Source organism: Nothobranchius furzeri, chromosome 16, assembly GCF_043380555.1.
Source record: "Nothobranchius furzeri strain GRZ-AD chromosome 16, NfurGRZ-RIMD1, whole genome shotgun sequence".
Classification (NCBI taxonomy): Eukaryota; Metazoa; Chordata; class Actinopteri; order Cyprinodontiformes; family Nothobranchiidae; genus Nothobranchius; species Nothobranchius furzeri.
The window spans coordinates 27,418,111-27,435,391 of NC_091756.1; the positions used below are offsets into that span (position 1 = coordinate 27,418,111).

Sequence of the window (17,281 nt, forward strand, 5' to 3'; positions counted from 1 at the left end):
CTGCAGAAAGACGAAGATGTTGCGTGACATTTATAAGAGATCTATATATATTCTTTATTTTATTTGTATTTAAAGCTAGATATTATGAAAAGACAAGCTAACGAGTGCTGTGACGTGTTTCCAGAAGTACTTACGACTAGTCTGAGGATGTTCTTCTCATGTCTATTATTGTGTTGTGTCGCAACAAAGATTACAAATGTTAAATATGATTAGCAGCATAGAGACGCTCAGAGCTGACGGCTGTGTCCACGTATGATGACTTTGTGTATGTGAGTGTGTTTGCCACGTTTGTAACAGCTTGTCCTAACGCGTTCTTGGGAGGGACACTTATTTTTCTACGATGGTTTGTATGTTTTCAGAAGCCGTTTGAAATGTGGGGACAGGAATATCACTGGGTGTGAAGCGAGGAGAGGGATGAGAGGATGAAGGGACGGTGGGTGAGGGTGAAAAAGGAAGAAGCAGGTTGGAAAAGAAAGTGCAGAGAGCTGATTTGATACACTTGAAGACCTTCGTGAGACGTTTGAGTGCAGATGTTTATTTATCCGCTCAAACAGATCTGACTTTCACGTATAGTGCTAGCTAGCAATATTCCGAGTTTAGACTGTAACACAATAACTGTGTTGAGTGTACGAGGCGTGGTTTTAGCTATATGAGTGTCGTTGTGGCAAAAGCATTTATTCGCAATATTTTACCGTCTCGACGTCCGTCAAACTGTGCTGGATGTTTTGTAACACCTGCAAAACAATATGGTCTTTGTATTTATTACCTGTATTTTTTTTCTATTGTGAAAATTTAAGTACATCGTCTATTTTATATATTAATTATAATAAATGTTGTACATATTGTACATAAAATGGTGGTGTGTGTGTGCTGGATTGGAGTGGAAATACAGCATCAATAACACAAATACAGGTTAAATAACATTTTATTATGTCTGCTCATTTGATGTAGAAACAGTGTGAGCAGCTCAGACAGAAGAAGAAACCAACAGATATGGAAATGTTGCTTCAACACCACCGCAGAGACCTGAGACCAGGTTATTTGTAACAATGCTAAACTGCTGCTAAAATCATCCAAGTACCCAGAACAGAGCAGTAGCTGTTCCACCCACTCATACCGCCTTCTTGGTTGTCACCTTCAGCAGACTCAGGTCATGAGGTAAATGGCGTGTATTAGTAAAGCACCTTCTTAGGGTTCTACAACCCCCCAAGGTGCTTCACGACACAGTCACGCGCTGGTGGCGATGAGCTACGATGTAGCCACAGCTTCCTTGGGAAGTCGAGGCCTGCAGAACACTGGTGTCACCGGCCCCTCCGACCAAGGGCGTCAGTTTGTTGTCAGAATTGCTGGGGACAATAAAGTAGGCTAGCACAGGGGTCGGCAACCTGCGGCTCTGGAGCCGCATGCGGCTCTTCCATCCATCTGATGCGGCTCTCTGTGCTTATAAAATAATGACTGGATATTTAAATAAAATGCTTTATATTTTACTGCATTAATTTTACATCTGTATGCCAATTCTAAATGTAAAGATTGTCTGCGTAAACCTGAACAGTTCCAACCCGGTCTTACTGTGAGACCGGGTTGACGGGTCACGCTTGTGCGTAATCATATCGGCGCTTCTGAGCTGCTTTCTGGCCTTCCCCACCTACAAAGTTTAATTACAACAATCAAACGTGACAGAGCCTGGATTTGTATTCTGAACAGTCTAAACATGTTTTAAAAAGAAACGTAGGACAAAAGTGGCACCTGCTCAGTAAAATATTATTGAAGGCAGAGACGGGCTACAGCTTCTGGATCCACTTTATTTAATCGTTTTATTGATTATCTTTTTATGAAAGATAACTTTGACGTAAACGAGCGATCAGGCGCGTTGCAAGATTTTCAAAAGTGTGGGGGATGTTGTATGTGCCTAAAATAATTTGATGTTATTCATCTTGTTAGTTTAATTTCCATAATAGCGGAGCAGGTGCGAATTTTAGACGCGTCACGCATGTCTCAGTTTTAAACATGTTTAAACTGTTCAGAATACAAATCCAGACTCTGTCTCGTTAGATTGGTGCAACTAAAGTTTGTACTGAATGAAACTACATAAAACCATGTTGAAAAGAAAAGGATCCGATTAAATCGTTTCCCCCTTACAGTCATGGACTACAGTGCAGTGCGCACGGCTCTGGGGTTAATCAAGTTTAATTGTTTCTCTTTGCAACAATCTTCACAAGAAGGCAAAAGAGTTAAATGACAGGTTACAGATATTTCCATTTGACTGTTTATTTTGACAGATAAACTCAAGGATGTTGGTTGATTTCCTCCCACTGAAGCGGTCTGGAAACCCGGTCTCTCTGAGGGATGTGTCACTTGGAAAAATGTTATTTTTATGAAATTATGAAAGTTTGGCTGAATAGCGCTTGTTCCTGTCTCCAATATGGAGACGCATGATGCATCCAGTCGCCTCTTCAGCTCATAAAACACCTGTAGAGACATTTGGTCACGCACAAAGTTCATGTGGAGCAGAAGCGGTCGGGCCACGGCAGGTGAAACGTTCCTAGCCTACATGAAGTGAAACTGTTTAATTGTAACATTAATACGTTTCTGGACACGCTGGTGTGGTTGGTTAGACCAGTGTTTGAAGTGGAAAACACACACACACACACACACACACACACACACACACACACACACACACACACACACACACACACACACACACACACACACACACACCAATTAAAATAATGCTGATAGCGTGGACTAGAAGACAGGTGATGGGTTACGTATTTAAATGATGATCAGGCTGCTGTAAAATGTAATCTCCATCCACATCCAGACACAATTATCCTCTATTCTTTCTCTAGTTGCTCTGCTCTTGTCTGGGCTGACGTATCTGATGGTGCGCGCGGTGCGCCTAGTGGCTGTGATGCACATTTTACGCATTTGGAGAGGTGGGCTGGATGCTTTGCTTTCACTGGAAGATGGTCCACTTAACGCACGGGTGTAGACTACATGTTAATGACAAATGAATGAAAATTAAATTGGGAGTTTTTACTTCATATTTTAGAAATAAAAATGACGGGGGAATACATTCATGACGTCTTTTTAAACAAAATTTTCTAGCGCGACCTGCCTGCTTCACTTAAGTCACTGCTTATCAAGGCCTGTCCAAAATTACCATGGCTCACCCAAAAATGAAAACCTGGCGCTGCGCCTGTTATAATCCTCTGCAAATTATTGTTCTTCACGTTATCAAACTCAGACTTTGTACAGCTAATGTCAAGATGTAAAATTATGAATTCAGTCGAGCTCTTCCGTCCCTCCCTCTCCTGCTCTCCTTGAACCCGACATCGGCTGTCAGAATAGGGGAGGTGAAGAAGGAGATGAGGCAAACAGAGTGAGTGCGACCTAAAGAAACCAGACTGGAGTGGAGGTGAGCAAAACAGCTGGAAAAGTGTGGGTGTTGCATCCCCCACGGGTGCGACGCCCATGGTACCGGCTGCTGTCACCTGGTTGTGAGCAGCTCTCTGCTGTCTGAGGGTAGGCCCCGCCCACAACGCTGCGCTGCTGTGGCTCCCAGTGTCTTCATTACTGTGGGAAATGGGTAATAATGGCTCTTTGATGGGAATAGGTTGCCGACCCCTGGTATGAGATCTGAGCTGGTAAAACAAAAATCCTCATCAGCAGGATTTTTTGAAAGTGGGGGGGACACAGCTGCCAATCACAAATTTTGCCGGGGACATGTCCCCGGCGTCCCCGGTTAAAATGACGCCTATGCCTCCAACCACCACCAGCAGGCAAGGTGGGTTAAGTGTGTTGCCCAAGGACACAACAGCAGCATTGTCTGGTAGGAGCTGGGATCGAACCTGCGACCTTCCGATAACTGAGCAACCCGCTCTACCTCCTGAGCTACTATTAATAAAACGAGATGATCCTCAGAATCCGTTTATCTGATAAAAACAGAAACTGAATTAGTCTGAAGCTCGTGAACTGAGCTCTGCAATAGTCTGGGGATCTCCATTTGTCGCCCCCTAGTGTTCACAGTGAGCTACGACGCACAACCAGAGAAAAGAGGCAGTGGTGAACGTTCCTGTATGGTGCGTTCAGGTGACTCTGGAACTCCGGCTCAGATTAAAGAAACATCACCTGTGGTAGGATTTAGTGTTTTATTAACCAGAACAGTCATGATAACTCATCTGAAACTTGTGTGACTGTTTCTCAGCTAAGACTTCAAGACGAGCGGGAAACCAGCGTTGAACAGGATTTTAACACTGAGCTGTAAACAGAAGACAGTTCTTTTACTGGATGATTTAGGACAGTTGTTAAACATGACCAATCAGAGGTAAATAACTCCGATTCAATGGGAGATTTCTTTTATGAGTTATTTTACCACCTTACCTGTTGTGGATTGCTTCCTGAACAGCCTCTGTTTAGAGAAACAGGACTGATAGGCTAACAGCTAGTTTGAACTCTAGCAAGACCAAAATGTGTTTCTGTTGTCATAAAACCTCAAATCTACTAAATTTCACATTGACATAACAGCCTTCAGATTTCATGAATGTTACTAGTACAGGAACAACGTAGCACATCCAGCAGGAATCTCTTATTCTGTCCAAAAACTTCACATACATCTAAATCCCTTTTTAAGCAGGCAGCTAATTCTCCTCTGGTTAACTGTTAGCTTACTGCGCCGCTCGATTGTAAATGCTACTTCTCCAGACAGAGGCTGTTCAGAAAGATCATTCTCAGCTCTGACACTGGAGCAAATACCAAAATGGCCCCCAGATTCATCACCTGCTACAAGCTGAGAAACAACAATGTCATGAGGTTAAAGGTTACATATGTTCCATCGTTCCACCTTCTGCTGTGTTTGGTACTTTATTCCAACCGGAGCAGATGACGACCCCCCCCCCCCGGACAACATTGACCCGTGTGGGTGACATCGGCTGAGCCGGCCTACTTCCGGGTCACGTTCCCATCCATTACGGTCCATGTTACAACACAGAAACAACTTTAAGCACATGGATCTACTTTACAGACAAACCGCTGTGTCAGACTCTTGCAAACAAACTACCAAAATACATTTTGAAGTTAGCAAAATAAAAGTATATATCTTTGACAACAAATTTTCATTCCATTCACAGAAAATATTTAAAACTCCAACCTTGTTTTTATCATGAACCTCGTCCTTCCCTAGAGACACCACCAGCTGAGAGGACTGCGCTGCTACCGAGCCACACCTTTAGGAAATGTGGACCAGCTGAAGGATGAAAACAAGCTTCAACCCAAGCAGGAGAAGCTTGTCTGTCCGATATTAAACAGGATTTCTAGTGCTGGAGATGTGACTCTACACAATCAACACTTGTCCCGCCACAATAAGACGTCTGGGTGATGTGGGCACAGGAGTGTTCATGCAGGAGACCACTGGGTCTGTGACCATCCACTATCGGAGGACAGTTCAGCTGCAGGAACCAGACGGGCTGACCTGGAGCGCTAGAACTCATCATCAGAGCTGAGCAGGAGCGTCTTCTCCGTGTCGCCGCGGGCGCCAACGATACTGTGGGCCCGGGAGATGGGCGGCGCCGCCCCCTGCTCTAGTGTGGACTGCTGGGTGTACTGCTGGTAGGCCGGGGAGAAGTTGTGGATGGCATCCTGGACCATGTCCCCGGGGCTCATCGTCTCCTTTAGGCTGCTGGAGATGCTCTTCATCGGAGCACAGCGGCCTGTGGAGGAAAGAGGAGAGGGAGTTAGAGCCCAAAAGGAGAGAGCAGGAGAAAGTCTAGAAATATTCTTCTGCAGAGAGAAGGTAGGTAGGATGGACTTTCTGAGGGTTTTTAAAGAAGGAAGAATGCAGGAATGAAGAGAGAGAAGGTGGAGAAGAGCTGGAGGGTGGAAAGAAAAACAGGAAAGCTGTGAGAGAGAGAGAGAGAGAGAGAGAGAGAGAGAGAGAGAGAGAGAGAGAGAGAGAGAGAGAGAGAGAGAGAGAGAGAGAGAGAGAGAGAGAGAGAGAGAGAGAGAGAGAGAGAGAGAGAGAGAGAGAGAGAGAGAGAGAGAGAGAGAGAGAGAGAGAGAGAGAGAGAGAGAGAGAGAGAGAGAGAGAGAGAGAGAGAGAGAGAGAGAGAGAGAGAGAGAGAGAACCAGAGAGAGAGAGAGAGAGAGAGAGAGAGAGAGAGAGAGAGAGAGAGAGAGAGAACCAGAGAGAGAGAGAGAGAGAGAGAGAGAGAGAGAGAGAGAGAGAGAGAGAGAGAGAGAGAGAGAGAGAGAGAGAGAGAGAGAGAGAGAGAGAGAGAGAGAGAACCAGTCGTGTATAGAAGGGCTGATGGACAGAAGGGAACTGAGAAAAGACGACAGGATTGGACAGAAACACAAAAACAAAACAAGGGATTCTACAGCCTGGATGAAAACGACCAGAACCGGACCCAGAGTGAAGGTTTCAGGTCATGAAGGAAGGTTTAGAACCAATAACATCCTCCATCTTTAAACAATCTCAGTTTACAGAACTACAGATTAGCTTTGACCAGATTGAAGAGCTAACAGCTAGTTTAAGCAGGAGCAAAGCTGATTCCTGGTGTCATATCCCCAGAAATACCTCCTGTAAACACCACACCACTTGTCTGGCAGACACGTTACGTTTCAGCAGGAAATGTGCCGTACTGCACATGAAGTGCTGCTGCATGTAGAAAAACTGATGGCAACATAAGAGCTCATAATCAAACATCAGCAAGAATCAAGATGACAAGGTTGGCTGGTTTTGGCGCCACTCAGATTAGCTGAAACTCAGTCTGGCCAGAAGTAATCTCTACTTCTTCAAGATGAGGCTGTTCCATAAGCCATCACCCTTTCCTCAGACCCCCACTTCAGTAATGTGAATGATCCCTTCAGAAGTGTGATTTCAACAGAACCGAGTGCATGCGTGACACAGGAAGAACCTACCAAGCTCTCCGTGTGTAGGAAGAGGTCCTTTGAGCGGCAGCAGAGAAGAAAAAGAAGAAACGCAGACAGATCCAGATGGAAGCGAGGAAATGACAAAGAGTACAGGAATGATCCAGAAGGTGATTCATGAAAAGAAAAAAGACCATCAGAAGGGAAACTACAGGAAGAAAAGGAGCCAGTGGGATTAAAGGTCAGCACCAGGCACTTCTCTCACCTCGTGAGTCCAATCTTTTATCCATGTAGACTCGATACGTGAAAGCGTGTCGCAGGGCCAGAGCAGCAAAAAACATCTCGATGCAGATGATAAAGTTCTGGTAACCGGCGGCGACCGTGCCCTCTCCGACGGACACCTCCAAGGAGTTAATCTGAGGGATGGCCCCACACTTCTCCAGGATGGCCAGCAGCATGCCTGGACAGAAATACAACCCAGCTACGTCTCGGTCGCTTTCCTGTGATGAACTCATACGAGCCAAGGCGGCATCTGCACAGGGTTGACACGGTGGGGGGGGTGAAGACTTCCTACCTTGCCAGAAGGAGAGGAAGATGACAGACTTGATCACAAAGAACTTGAGCATGGGGCTGTAGGGGCCGAGCAGCTCCCGGGTGGTGAAGTAGAAGAGGAAGAGAGCGTAGAGGGACAGGCTGACGGAGATGTTGTAGATGATGGTCACATACAGGTAACCGCCGGCAACGCTGCAGAGGGAAATGACCAGTGGCAACAGCATCAGACACAACACAGGCCAGGACCAAAGGTCCATCTGAAGCTAGGGTTAGCATGAAGTTAACGCTGCATCATCATCATCATCATCCGTTATCCTGGAGCTAAACTGGTGGATCATCAGCTTTTCCCAGGTGCAGCACTCACTTGAAGTCTCCATCTTTATATTTCCCATAAGCCTGCAGGATCACGGTGATGATGGCCATCAGCGGCTTGACTACACAGAACTGCAGCGTGGCCTGCTTACAGAACCTCAGGAACCCGATGGAGTAGGCTCCTCTTAGACAGCAGGTACCGTACAGGCAGCTGGACCTGAGCACGCACACACACACACACACACACACACACACACACACACGCACGCGCGCACACACAGCATGGTAAACAGGGATGTTCACCTGCAGAGAGACAGATCATCTCCTCATCCTGAAACCTACTCAATGGGTTTCCCACGGATCTCTGCCATAATGGCGCTCTCTCCTCCCAGATACTCGTAGCACAGACTCAGGAAGTTGTAAATGACAAAGGCTGTGGAGGGACAAACATCAGAGCAGGGCGGTTAGAGATGAAGAAGCTCCACATGCGTGACACAGTTAAAGGAGAAGATGGTAGCTGGGAGCTTCTCAGAGTGTTTAAATGTTCCAGCGGTCCTTCTGGGACAAGGTTAGCATTTAGCATAAACTGGAAACGCAGCTGTCATTTGTTTGTCACATGCCTGAAGTCATGTAAAAACAAGGTACATCACTTCAACTCACACTTGTTTCAGCGACATCACAAGGATATGTTGTAAAGCACTTTTCACAACCATAGTGTACCACTGAGTGCTGCACAACACCGGCAACGTTTCACCACACTTTCCTTTTATGTCTCAAAAACAGGTTTAAAACTGCAGCCGACCACTCTGTGAGACGTTTAACCGCGTGAGAAGGACAAAAGTGGACAAGATCTCATTATTTTATAAAGATTTCCCTCCAGAAGGTCTCGCTATGATATCAGAGCAGGAGCGTCCCGACGAGGCTGAGCTCAGAAAGCTGCTGGATGATCCAAGTCAGTATGGTGTAGTAACAGTTCCTAATAAACACACATCACTCTTAAACCCATGTGGTAAAGTGATGGAGTTGGATCAGCTGTAGATGAGCATCCAGTGAGAGAATTATTAAAGCCCACCCAGCGGTTCATCAAACACTTTATCCTCTCTCCTGCAGGTTTGATGGTACTGCAGCCTGGACCCAGTCCCTCTACTGGTATTAAACACAACACCAGCATGTTTGTACCAAGTTTAAGCCTCAATGGAAAAACAAAATAAATGTTTTCTTATTGCTTCTTTTAATTCAGGGAAATAAAGGTAATAATGTTAAATAATGTTATGCTATTATAATATTTTACCTTTTATTCAAACATCTTTATATATAATTATTTAAATTTAAATTTTAAGGTGTGGTTCACTTGTTTAATCAACACATTTCCAATGGTCTCTAGTAGGAATAAATGCCGTGTAGGTCATACAACGGGGAAAAAAAGCTCTGGTGCGCACGTTTGAGGAACTAGAAGTTAGCCAGATCAGAGCTGAGACGCAGACGGCAGGATTTGGAGTCTTGTTTCCTGATATTTGGACATCTCTCCTCTGACTGGATAACAGCAGCACGACTGTACCACTGGTTGGGTTGGGTTTGCAACACTTATGTTTCACCTCCACAAACAACACAAGCCTGAAGGAGTTCTGCTGTGTGGTGAAGTTGCTAATGCCAATGGTTAGCTTCTACTAGATGGGTGGGTCCATGAATGTTAGGTCACCGTGCAGTGTTTCCCGTGGAAAATGTCCGGCTGTGGCGCTAGTTGTGTGCGAGTGGATCGTTTCGCGTCCGTGCGTGGTCCGTGGGAGATCTTGTTGCCGCGACGCCATACATGCCCATTTATGGGAAACACTGCAGTGTGACATAGATCTTTCAGGCTTTTCTAATCCTAGAGTTTTACCATCTATTTTCTATCAGAAGCTGATGCAGCAGATAGGTGTAGGAGACTACTTTCATGCTCGGCCTGCATGACAACTGCTAATCAGATTTGGTTTAAAACTGTTGTTTACACCTGTGAGTTCAGCACGTGCTTCAGTATGAACTAGGGACTGAAATGTGCTCTATGGAGTGTCTGATTAAAGGGTTAGAGGCGGAGCTTCAGCCTACATAGAAAAATCTTATTATTCCCCATCGACACACAAGAAGCCTTTGCTGTCAGGGGAAAGAATTATTTATGGTTTCCAGAACGTTCCACCTCAGAAATGGGCTGAGGCAGAACCTTTAGCTATCGGGTTGTTTTCCAGTGGAACCAGTTCTGGGTACGTGATGCATCTACCTTTAAAATCACCTGTACCTGCATCCTATAGATCATTTACCTTCATGTATGCGGCTTCAGGTGTTCACCTATGAACACATGATTCAATTAAACCGTTCACATGTTGACTTGTTCTCTTGTGCGGAGGTCTTATCATGAATTAGCGGTCTCTAATTATGGTGATCGGGTGTTAGCCACCACACACAGCATATTAAAAATGAACACACACACACACACACCTTCCCCTGTCTGAATAACACCCCCCATCTCCTATGGCCGGTGGGTAATCTCCTGCCTGTGCTGCCTCACCAAGAGGCAAGTGATGATCAGAAAGAAGCTCAAGGAAAACACAACACGGCTAATCCCGTTAGCCCCGAGGAACTCCACGTCTGCCTGTGTGTCTACAGGCTCGGGGCGGACGGGTCCGGGCGAGATAAAACAGTGTGTGCTCGGCATGAGGAAGGCTGCACTTCACCAAGTGTTTCTGACTTGCTGTTGCGTCAGCGCTCTGCAGCTGAGTGGTTAGACGTCCCTTTTGTCCCCATGCTGATCCTCCGCCCACAGACGCTAGCTCTGACTGATGTCAGACAAAAGCGAGGTCAGAAGATGCCACACATGCCTTTTGTAGTGGGAGAGCCTTAAAAGTCAACAGAGAACTGGTAGATCAGCTCTGTTGTTTACCATTATGCTCCCACGCTCCTCCCCCAAAGGATGCCCGTCTCCAGTGCCAGTTGCCACGGTGATACAGTAAGCCTACACACAATGAGACGCAGAACTTTGCAGCAAGTTTGGTAGAGGAGCATTCATTACATAATGCAGCCAGTTTTGGTTGATGGGCAGGATTTGTGAGCGCAGTTGCCATGCAACAAGTTGCTGAGGAAAAGATCGGAGACGGAATTGTAAGGAGATGAGAGTAAAGCAGGAGGAGAAGGGGAGGATGAGATGGGGAAGGACAAAGGTATGGAGGAAGGATACACCATTAAAGGGAAGGGAAGAAAAACGAGGAGGCGGCCATCACAACACTTCGTCAGTTTGAAAACCAGGACTACCATTTCTGTCCTCGGGGTGACAACAGTGGAGAACAAAGGGTCAAGAGCCTCTCTTCCAACCGTCACCAGACGACTCACAAGAGCCGTTTCAGTCACACGAATATAGCCGTCATCCGCCTGAGGGCCACCAGCAGCTTCTTTAGTAATCAGTTACAGCAGATCGCTGGTAGACCAGGCACCAGTCCCAACAGGACAAAGCTAGTGATACTCTCACATTGTTGGGGAGAAGTCCTCCAAGGCCCTGATCTCACCTCGTCTTCACTTCTGGGTAAAATAATTTCATGTGTTCAGTCTGGAAGCTCTGACCGCTGATTTAACTCATTCACAAACTTTAGGCAAAACTTTTAAATATGTAGTGAGAGGACCTACTTACCCTCATAACAGTCCCTGATGGTGTCAAAGTAAACGTAGAACTGGTCGTTGGTGAAGAAGAGGAGGCTGAGCCAGGAATCGAAGGCGTAGATGGGAACGATGAAGAGGATGCGCACAATGTGGCGCTGCTCTCGGGGGGAGGTGTAGAAACGGAGGTGCATGTAGATCTGGAACACAAAGGAAGGGAGGTGTCCATCAACAACACAGTATCTGTGTGGGCTTCCATAGCAGCTCTTCTCTGCTTTTATAGCAGTGCTGCACATCCATGTTTACTCTCATCATAGAAGTGATCCATCAGTTAGTGAAGACCTGGCATTGGGCTTCTGGTCATGATTTTAGTTAAGTTCATGGTTGAAATCACCAACTCTGCTACCCACAGAAGGAATATGGGGGCCTTGATCTCGTCTTGCAACATTGAATTTTAAGGATTTGCAAAGAAAAATAAACTTAAAATGACATTTTTATCACTAGTGTGTGTTAATTAGAACTAATCTGAAAAATCGGGCTGATATAAAGAGCTTCCCTCATGTCAATGTTTTTGTGCTTTGCAGCACAAACACCTGCCAGGGTCGTTGCTTAGCAACCCCTGGTTTTCTCTGGGCCTTCTGTTTGTATTCAAAGGATCACCTCACCTGTGTGTTGAGTAACACACCTGCTAAAGTCAGTCATGCTTCTCTAAAAACACACGATTCATCCCTCCAACCAAAAGCTGAAGCTTGATGATTTAAACCTGAGGTACCTGGTGACAGGTGAGGATGAGCGCAATCCAGACAAAAAATCCAGACACGGCCTGCGCCGCCGGGGTCATCAAGAAGGTAGGCTGGTCCGTGCCCAGGAGTGGGGCTTCGGAGAGCCAAGAAATGTTGGGCCCCATGGGCACGGCGGAGGGTGTTCCGGGATCCCTGCGGAGAGGAGAGTCCTCTCTCGGCCTCTCTGACAGCGGCACGTCTCTCCTCCACAGCCTCAACATCTGCACACAAACATTCAGCTAGCAATCATCAACCGGACTATCGATCACACGCTGGGTGTTATCTGTGTAATCAGTCATCTGACATGGTCAACAGTAGCTACAGAACATACGAGTGCTCTAATTTTCCACATTCCTTCTGAGAACCGTCACACCCAGATGTGGCTTCAGACAGCAAACATGGTTCATAAGATTAAAGAGCAGATTTTAAAGGTGTGGTTCATTTGTTTATTCAATACATTTGCAGTGGTCTCTGGTAGGATCGAATGCCTTGTAAGTCGTACTCTGGGGGAAATAAAAGCTCCGGTGCACCTGATTGAGGAGCCAGAAGTGAGCCAGATCAGAGCTGAGCTTCAGACGGCAGGATTTGGAGTCTCTTTTCCTGATATTTGGACATCTCACTTCTGATTGGATAGCAGCAAAGTGACTCTACCACTGACTCAGTTTGCTTTACAACCTTGATGTTTTGTGGCGGAGTTGCTAATGCTAATGGTTAGCTTCTACTAGCTGAGACGCTCTCTGCTGCTTCCTGGACGCTAAACCAACAACAGCCTTCCTTGTCAAGATGGGTGAGTCCATGAATGTTAAGTGACAGCGTGATGTAGATCTGTCCGGTTTTCCTAACCCTAGAGTTTCACCGTCCCTGTTGAGACAACAGGTGAGGCTGGTGGGAAGAACTACAGAAAATAAATTGGCTTTAACCTTCAGAGACCTGAGCTTTTGTTTTTGTGTGCATATTTTAAAATCTCAGACTCTTAGGAGCTCTTAAACTAACAGAGAAACGTTGTTTTTAAGGAAATTAGTTATAATACATGTTATAATGATTTCAGAATTAAAAATTAGAAATGAAAGGTTTGTTTCCTAAATGAGGATAACAGGTCTAACTTCATAAAATATAGGAATATAGTGAAGAAAAGCCAATGAATCTGAAGAGGTGGTCAATTGTATATTTATTTTTACCGTTACAACAAAACTCCCAGAAAAAAACAAACTAAAGTAATAGTTGACAAGATATTATGCTCAACAGTTTATCACCCATGTATCATTTAAGCAAGAGCCACTTTTATTCTACAATATTTGGGAACCACTGAGTTTGACTTTCAAAACCAAAAACTTTCCGATCTCAGCCTCTTTCATTAATGATGACACCATTCTGGATGTTTTCATTCTGACCTATAAACGCTTTTATCCCTACGCCGTAGGACCAGTGATCATCTCGGAGCATGACTGAATTTAGGTCAGTATGAACAAAGGACGTGATTTACGTGGCTTCCACATGCTCCAGAGAGAAGAAACGTTACACCCGTGGAGATGTGCACGTAATCGAATTATTAACATCAGCTCAAAACGTTCACACAAAAAAGTCGGTGGAAAAAAAGCTTTGGAACATAATGTTCCCCCATATTTCACGTTGTTAATATGTTTTAAGTGGATTCTGATGAATGAGAAATGGAGTCTGAGGTAGAAGACTGTTGTGCGAGTCACGATGGAAGAACGAGGGCAAAACACACTGATACACTTCCATCGTATTTGTTTCCCCAACACACTGTGGCACAGATTTCAGATCTGGGCTCCCTTCTCCCACCTCTTCTCTGCTTTTATAGCAGCAGTGTGTGTCCACGTTACCTTTATGGGATCAGTCATGTTTTAAATCAATCAGTGCGTGTCTACATACGCTATATAAAAGATTGTTTTCTTTCTTTTTTACGGGTCGAGATAATCCAGCTTCTGTTGACAAATCTGTATAATGTTTCCAACTCAGAGTATTTTCAATTTGGCTAACTCCCCTCCATACAGAACCTGTACATCTCCTGGATATTGAGGCGTGCAGGTCAGATAACAGCCGACCCGTGTCACCCAGGACAAACACACGCGCACACACACGCACGCACGCACACACACACATTCCCAGGAGTGAAAACGTACCACTGTTAGAGAAATCATGCTGAGGCAAAGGGACATCTGTGTGTTTCATTTGGAAGGCAAAAAGGTCACACACACACACACACACACACACACACACACACACACACACACACACACACACACACACACACACAGGAATAATAAATTAGAGACAGGGGGTTTAGGAATAAAGCAACAGATGGAAAGGGGGGCTGCTGGGAGGCAGACTGGCTGTGTTGCTCCACAACACGGTGGGCAATAATGATATCAGTGTCAGCCATTCTGGATTATACAGTTGTGGCAATAACAACACAATACATGGCCCATAACTTATGTAAACTTTTATTTTGTTATGTTGCTAGAAATAACGCAAACTGGTGGATAGATCTAGTTTAACACGTTTCTATCATATAAAAGTCATGCTCACTTCCAAAGAAAAAGAACAACAAAGCATAAACAGACCTTATTTACTGCGTGAGGAATGTTTAACAGAGTTAGACGTTTTCCTGAGCCCAAACTCACCTGGCGAAATGACCTCCTGGTTTGAAAGTCCCTTCTCAGCTTCTTTAAACAAACTCTGGGATCAGAATGACCACAGACGGCCTTAATTGTTCGTTTAGAGGTGCACCGTTGCTCCCAGGACATCCATGTTGATCCCTTAGCGGACTGCCCCGTTAGCGTCCCCCAAAAGAACACAAGTCTAAAGTTTGACTCGCATAATTAACAGCCTCTTGTTTCTGCCTTTACTGCTCCGGTTTGTCCGTTTAAGCGTCTAAAGTCGGTGTTTTGAGGAGTTCAAACTGTTAAATCGGTCATTCCTCCCCCGCTAGGCTCCGCTGTAAAACCAATCCCCCACGGATTAACGCCACATCACACCAGCCCCGCCCCCTCCGCGAGGACAATCCTCTTAGCCAATCACAGTCCCGCCACCCGGAAAAGGGCGGAGTAATGGCCTGGACCCGGTGCGCTTGCGCAGTTTTATTTCGGGATCACCAGCGATGAGAAGATGCACGAGTTGTTTCCACGCGCTCAGTGAAAGCTCTTGTTTACAACTTCCGGTCCTAACTATGTAATGTGTGGGCAGTAACTGCGCAGATTAATAACTCCAGTTAAAAAAGATAATAAAACTCCAGTTTAAAATTTACCCTTTCGAGCAGTCGTAGGGGCTTAAAGGACTTTCCTGTGTATGTTTTTGTCCTGTTATAGATGGAAAAGCAGCTCTGGTGGCACAGCCTTCTGTTATCGTGTTGTTTCCTGTAATATTATTGGAAATGTGTGACACAGTTCCACATTTTTTAATGTGATTGAATATTTAGAAGAACAAATGGCATTTGCCTGCTTGAAAATTCAGTTAATAATGCTGTTCACATTTCTCATCATTGTTATTTATTCAAATGACGGTTAGTTTTATTTCAGCTAGATTAAATCTGACTCTTTCCAGTCACTGTGTGTGGTCATTTGTAAACCTAAGAAACAATTAAAAAATCACTTTTCACTTATGATTGGAAGTTTCTTGATAAATGAAGCACAGGAAGTTACAAAAAAAAGTAAAATCTTCATATAGTTGTAAAAAAATGTTCTCCAGTTGGTGTTTTTACTCATGTTTTAAATGCATTTGATCAATGTTCCTTCATATTTTCTTTTACTGATGGCAAAGTCGCACATAAGCAGTCACCACCTGACGTCACTCCAAACACTGCCATCTACTGGCCATCTGTGTAATGGCAACCAATAAATATATTTTATTGATATTAAAAATAATCATAGATCTTTCAAACACGTTTTAAAAAATCTAAGCAGTTTTATTTATTTTATTTAACTTTGCTTAACGTTTAAATGATTTTCAATAATAAGTGTTTTACTTTTTAATAAGTTTAAATTTATTTCCTAATGTCCATAATTATTGCTTGAAAATTTTAAAATATAGAAAGAAAATCTATCAAGCTTTCTCTCTAGTAATTTATCGAATTTTTTTAGCTAAGCAGCAAATGAGAGATGGAACATATTGTGTTTTGGGGAAAGGTGCAAAAAAAGTTCAATTTGAACTACATTTTTTGCAACATTTACCTTACATAAGCAAAACAAAACAAAAAGACTTGCCTAATTCACCAGTCAACACTCTGAATATGTATGAGCAGAAGTCAGATGAGGGTGTGTATATTTTTATTGGGTCAGAAAATATACACAAGTTAGAAAGTTGAAGCGTGGTAGAGAAATATACAGAACACCTGTTCACCCAGACTGACACTGGTCTGATCTAAATACTTTTAATTCTGTTTACATGGTTCCTCCTGTCATCGTCTGTCAGAGTGATCAACCACACACACACACACACACACACACACACACACACACACACACACACACACACACACACACACACACACACACACACACACACACACACACACACACACACACACACACACACACACACACACTCACTCATTTACAGTTTTTTGCTTCAGGGTGTAAGAATATTGTATTTTCTCTCAATCCCATCTTTGATAAATAAATCTGTCACATTCTGGCGAAACATATCTACACTTTTCTGTACACGATGTATAAAATGGAAAAACAAAATAGAGAAAAATGTGACACCAGACTTGTTGGCTTCCAAGATAACTAAACTTTCTCAAGTCTTGTCATACCTGGAGTTACAAGCTGGACTAAGGCTTCATCGTATCACACAGTCTTCCACGTCTCTGTCTTTAGTTTGGTAGAGAACAGGGACCGCTCTGCCCTCGGCCATTCTTCATCTCTCTCCTCTCCTCTATGGTTCATCTATTTAGACTCTTTTGGGTGAATCAAACAAATATTTAAGACAATGAAATGATCTAACTGATCTCTGACTGGTCTCCATAGCAGCTTCTCCTCTGTTCTGCATTTGTTTTTCAGGATGTTTGACTACACTTTTGTTTCTAATAATTACCAGAAAGCAACGTTTTGAGTTTAAATTAACCCACATGTAAACCCCAGGGATTTAAACAGAGTTCTTTTGTGCACTTTGATGTATTGTTG

At 44.3% G+C, this 17,281-nt stretch overlaps 1 protein-coding gene across 2 annotated transcripts; it reads right to left on the reverse strand.

The window, feature by feature from the left end:
- Window positions 1–5,300: 5,300 nt before the first annotated feature.
- tmem184ba (transmembrane protein 184ba) lies at window positions 5,301–15,104 on the reverse strand. 2 transcript variants are annotated; one of them, XM_070545509.1, is made up of 9 exons: window positions 14,783–15,104; window positions 12,128–12,358; window positions 11,390–11,555; window positions 8,077–8,167; window positions 7,787–7,951; window positions 7,445–7,614; window positions 7,136–7,330; window positions 6,922–6,948; window positions 5,301–5,711 (listed from the first exon to the last, which is right to left on the reverse strand). In XM_070545509.1, the coding sequence occupies exons 1-9, from the start codon at window positions 14,903–14,905 to the stop codon at window positions 5,482–5,484; spliced, it is 1,398 nt and encodes a 465-aa protein (XP_070401610.1). In that variant the 5' UTR covers window positions 14,906–15,104; the 3' UTR covers window positions 5,301–5,481. The 2 variants fall into 2 exon arrangements, with proteins under 2 accessions (XP_070401610.1, XP_015819169.1); XM_015963683.3 differs by lacking the exon at window positions 6,922–6,948.
- Between the last annotated feature and the right edge of the window lie 2,177 nt (window positions 15,105–17,281).